Source organism: Pantherophis guttatus, chromosome 2 (assembly GCF_059756535.1).
Source record: "Pantherophis guttatus breed Tessera chromosome 2, ASM5975653v1, whole genome shotgun sequence".
In the NCBI taxonomy this organism is placed as follows: Eukaryota; Metazoa; Chordata; class Lepidosauria; order Squamata; family Colubridae; genus Pantherophis; species Pantherophis guttatus.
Genome location: NC_142064.1, coordinates 257691765 through 257696302, shown reverse-complemented (window position 1 = coordinate 257696302; position 4538 = coordinate 257691765). Strand labels below are relative to the sequence as shown.

Sequence of the window (4538 nt, the reverse complement as noted above, 5' to 3'; positions counted from 1 at the left end):
AGAGATAAGGAGAATCCAAGACCTTGGTGCCTTCCGCCATGCCCTTAAAACCTTCTTTTTCCAGCAAGCCGGGCTGGCCTAACACTTTTTAAAATGTTTTTAATTGTCTGTTATTGTTTTTGATCATGGGGCCAAATTTATATATACCTTTTTAATTGTATTTTAATGTTTGTAGTCTATGTTTTTACTTGGCTGTTCACCACCCTGAGTCCTCAGGGAGAAGGGCGGTACACAAATTTAAAAATAAATAAATAAATAAACTAAACAAATAAATAAATAAATAAATATAATAATTTGTCCCATTAATTTATTCAAAGGGATGGAGAAAAAAATTGAAGTTGCTCCAATGTTCATGTTGATATTTTATCTATTGTTAATATATAGAATGTTATCTGTCTCTCTGTTTTTCTCTTTCTTGATCTCTCCCACCCATCTCTCTCTCTCTTTCTCTCTCAGATAATCTATCTATCTATCTATCTATCTATCTATCTATCTATCTATCTATCTATCTATCTATCTATCTAATTTATCTAACTATGAATGATCTTACATTATCGAGCCAGAAGAGATCAATCAACTATATACAGTATTTACTAATATAATACAATATTTATTAATATTGTATAAACTATTTTTTAAAACAAAATCAGAAAATAACCCCAGAAAATAAAATATAATACCAGCACACCAACCTATATAGTAACAAAAACACACATCATTAGCCATAGACTTTAATTTAATCCAAAACCATATCAGAACATCTCTGGTCACAGTTCATCTGGCCTTTTTTCAGAAATTTTATTAATGTCATAATCAGATGAGGACAATTGAAGGATATGATTATTTCAAATAGTTTGAGTTGTTTTAGCAACTTTACTACTCAATTATTATAATTCAAAATTCACATGAAATGAAGAAAGATAAGCAACAACACATACAAAATTACTTCAAAGTATGCGATTTTATGATGCATGTAAACTATACAAAAATAAAAACCAACACAAGGAACCTTAATGATTTTTTATCATCAGATGTTCTTTGGTGTTCATGTCAGGTCTGAGGATAATAATGTAGCATTTGGGGATAAAGATGCAGCCCAGTAAACCCAGGCCAGAGGCCAGGATGGAGAAGATCTGCACAGCTACCATGTATTTCCCCTTGGTGCTCAGATATGTGGGAACAAAGGAGATCCAAACGCTACAAAAAACCAACATGCTGAAGGTGATCAGTTTGGCTTCATTAAAAGCCCCTGGCAGATTTCGAGCCAGAAAAGCCACCAAGAAACAGATGGCAGCCAAAAAACCCATGTAGCCAAGAGCAGAGTAGAACATGGTGACAGAGCCTTCATTGCACTGCAGCAGGATGTGTTCTGGTTGGGAATGAAAGTCTGAATCTGGGAATGGGGGAAAGACTCCCAGCCACATCATACAGAGGCCTACTTGAACACCAGAGCAGGATAAAACAATAGAGTTGGCCAGACTCTTCCCCAGCCATTTCCTCATGCTGCTGCCTGGCTTTGTGGCCAGAAAGGCCACCACCACCATGACAGTCTTGGCCAGCAAAGAAGATACAGCAACTGAGAAAACAATACTGAAAATGGTTTGTCGAAGGAGACAGGTCATTTTCACAGGGCGACCGATGAATAGAAGGGAGGTCAAGAAAGAAAGCAGGAGTGAAACCAGGAGGATGTAGGTGAGTTCACAATTATTGGCTTTGACTATGGGAGTGTCTCGGTATTTCATGAAGATTCCCAGAATAAAGGCGGTGGTTAGGGACAAAGCGATGGCAAAGAAAGCCAGGATGAGTCCCAACAATTCTTCATAGGATAAGAAGCTTATATTTTTGGGGACACACTGATCTCGCTTCTTATTGGAATACTGGTCATCTGGACACTTTTCACAATGGGCTGCATCTGAGAAAAAAAAATGATTAGCATGAATCTGTTTGTGCAGCTGTAGGAGCATGAAAACCACATCAGAAATCAGTTACTTCATTTTCAAGGAATAATATAATATTTCTCCCAGGGATATCCATACAATATTACATTAGTTAACACTCTTTTTAAAGGCTGAAGATGAATGTGATTATCAGTTCTCAATCTTCTTTCCTAAAACAAAGCAAGAAAGTAACAACTCAGTAGAAATCAGCAACCTTTCATGATTTCTTTTAATGTTCACATCATCATCCAAACATGGCGATAGTGCCAAATATTTGAAGTTTGTGGATGCCTTCAAGAAATGTAATATTTTTCTTACTTATTTATCAAACACTCCCCCCAAAACAACATAGCATGTTGATTGTATACTGATTTTTTTTTTTTTTTTTGTGTGGAGCCTACTGTACCTTCTTGCCCAGAGAATGTTCCTTCCATACACAGAAAACAGTCGTAGCAGCAAACTGGGGCTCCCTCTCTAACAAGCTTGGCATAACCTGGGGAGCAACTTTCTGTACATCTTGAATAAGGCACCATCTAAACATAAACAGAAACATTAGTCAGGGTAATATATGCATTAGAAGGATTTACTGTAATCAAGTGGCTTCCAGAAGCTCAGAAGTTTTTCCAGTTTTAGTTCCAGAGATCAGCACAGCATGCAGCTTTAGAACAATTTTAGACATGCCGAGGCTCCTGCCATGTTGCTCACCAGCAAATACTTTTTCAGTTTCTAAACAGCCCTCAACTCTCTCACACACCAACAGGACACTATCCAGATGAATACTGATGGATGCTGGTAGCCAGAGGCAGATTTTTTTTTCTTATTTTCCTCACTGAAAACTAAGGTGCGTCTTATACTCCGAAAAATAGGGTATATATTTTTTCTTCATCTTTGCTTTCTCAGGCAACCTCCAATATCGAGCTTTCTCTAGAGTCCCAATCTTTCTCTCCTACAACTGATCATTGCATCATCATATGTAAATTACTTTTTTAGCCCTCACTTTCCTTGCCACATTCTTAATGATATCTTTCTCTTATGCAATTCAGTGGGCTAAACCCTTCATATTCTGTATTTTCTCCCAAAGGTTCTTTTTCAAAAGACAATTGATCTTTGTTTTCCCTTGAAGATGTTTTGCTTCTCATTCCAGAAGATCTTCAGTTCTGACTAAATGGTGAAGTATGGAAGGATTTATATTCTTTCCAGTCATCTGGTCGTTAGCAGTCTTTCTGAAAGTTGTTGAGGCCACTTGGAATTTATCTGTGCCCTCAGCTTCACATGAATAGTGCAAATGGGTGTGGAATCTTCCTGCAATTGCTGAATCTATATCCTGTTTACAACACAGTCTTTTCAGCATTTCCAAATCTTTCCATCCTCCAACGTTCAGTTAGAATTGAAGAAGCTTCTTGGATGAGAAGAGAAACATCTTCAAGGGAAAACAAAGTCCAGGTGCCTTTTGAAAAAGCACCTTTGCCACAATCATGACCTGGATGACTGAGAATCTCCATAGACATTCTGGATTTTCTCTTACTGAAAACAAGATAATTTGATGTACTATAAATTATGGCAACATATCCCAGTTTAATAATGTAGATTGCAAATCCCTCAAAACCATGCAGCAGGTTCCAGCATGTGATAGATTATTATAAAACCTCTGAAGTAAAATGATATCTAATAAACTACTGAGGTTTTAAGTTCTCTTATTTGGAATTTATCTCAATTGGCCTCAGTAAGAATTATTTCTGAGCAGAAATATATGGAGATAAATAGAAGAGCAAAATCCAAGCAGTCTCAACTACTTTGTTAAATAAAGTTGGCCATTGGATGGCACTTTGAGTGACAGAAATCTTGACTTCCGAGGAGGCTTGTCTTTCTACGTTCCCAATTTTCACCCCCACATCTGATTTGTTAAAAACTGATGGCCACTGCATGATATCAAAGTCTCCAACAGGAACTCCATTTTCATCAAAAGAAATCCCATCTCTGGAAATATTGTGATGTTGGAAGTTTCTCAGGAACCTATGAAGCTATAGAAACATAGAAAAAAAGACATTTCAATTTGAGCCTTTATTCAGTGGTTTTTTGTTTTTTTTTTGCTATTATTCTGGATTGGAGGTACTTTTAATATTTCAACCTCTTCAAATCATCACTGCAGTCTGAAACAGATTGATTCAACATTTCATGGGAAGCTTCTTTCAGTTATTCTCCAGGAATTTACAGCTCTTTTTCAAATACTGTATATTTCTGACTAAAAGACGCACAATTTTGTCTTCCAAAAGGGGATGAAAATGTCTTTGGGTCTTATAGACCAAATATTGTTGAAGCCTCACCCACCCACTGGCCATTTTTTGGTCTCTGCACAGCCCATTTTCAGCCCATTTTATTCGGCATTTTTCAGGCCTTTTTGGCACACTTTTGGAGCTTTTATCAGGCTGTTATTGAGGCTTTTTTGGCCTGTTTTAGAGGCTTTTCTGGGGGGATGAAAAACATCTCAAAAATGGGCCAAGAAAAGCCCCGAAAACAGGCTGGAAAAAGGTTGGAAAAGGGATAAAGAGGGAAGGAAATATTGGGGTATCCCACGCTTCCATTTTAGGCCCAGTACTCTTC

At 37.2% G+C, this 4538-nt stretch overlaps 1 protein-coding gene across 1 annotated transcript; it reads right to left on the bottom strand.

The window, feature by feature from the left end:
* Window positions 1–724: 724 nt before the first annotated feature.
* LOC148115644 (vomeronasal type-2 receptor 26-like) lies at window positions 725–2950 on the bottom strand. The gene is made up of 2 exons (XM_087885095.1): window positions 2344–2950; window positions 725–1912 (listed from the first exon to the last, which is right to left on the bottom strand). The coding sequence occupies exons 1-2, from the start codon at window positions 2468–2470 to the stop codon at window positions 1011–1013; spliced, it is 1029 nt and encodes a 342-aa protein (XP_087741221.1). The 5' UTR covers window positions 2471–2950; the 3' UTR covers window positions 725–1010.
* Window positions 2951–4538: the final 1588 nt, after the last annotated feature.

Excerpts from the sequence above, each read along its gene's own strand:
- LOC148115644 (XM_087885095.1), bottom strand. The coding sequence starts at position 2,470 with ATGGTGCCTTATTCAAGATGTACAGAAAGTTGCTCCCCAGGTTATGCC. Across the intron at positions 1,913-2,343 it reads AACATTCTCTGGGCAAGAAG|ATGCAGCCCATTGTGAAAAG; the intron begins GTACAGTAGGCT and ends TTTTTTTCTCAG.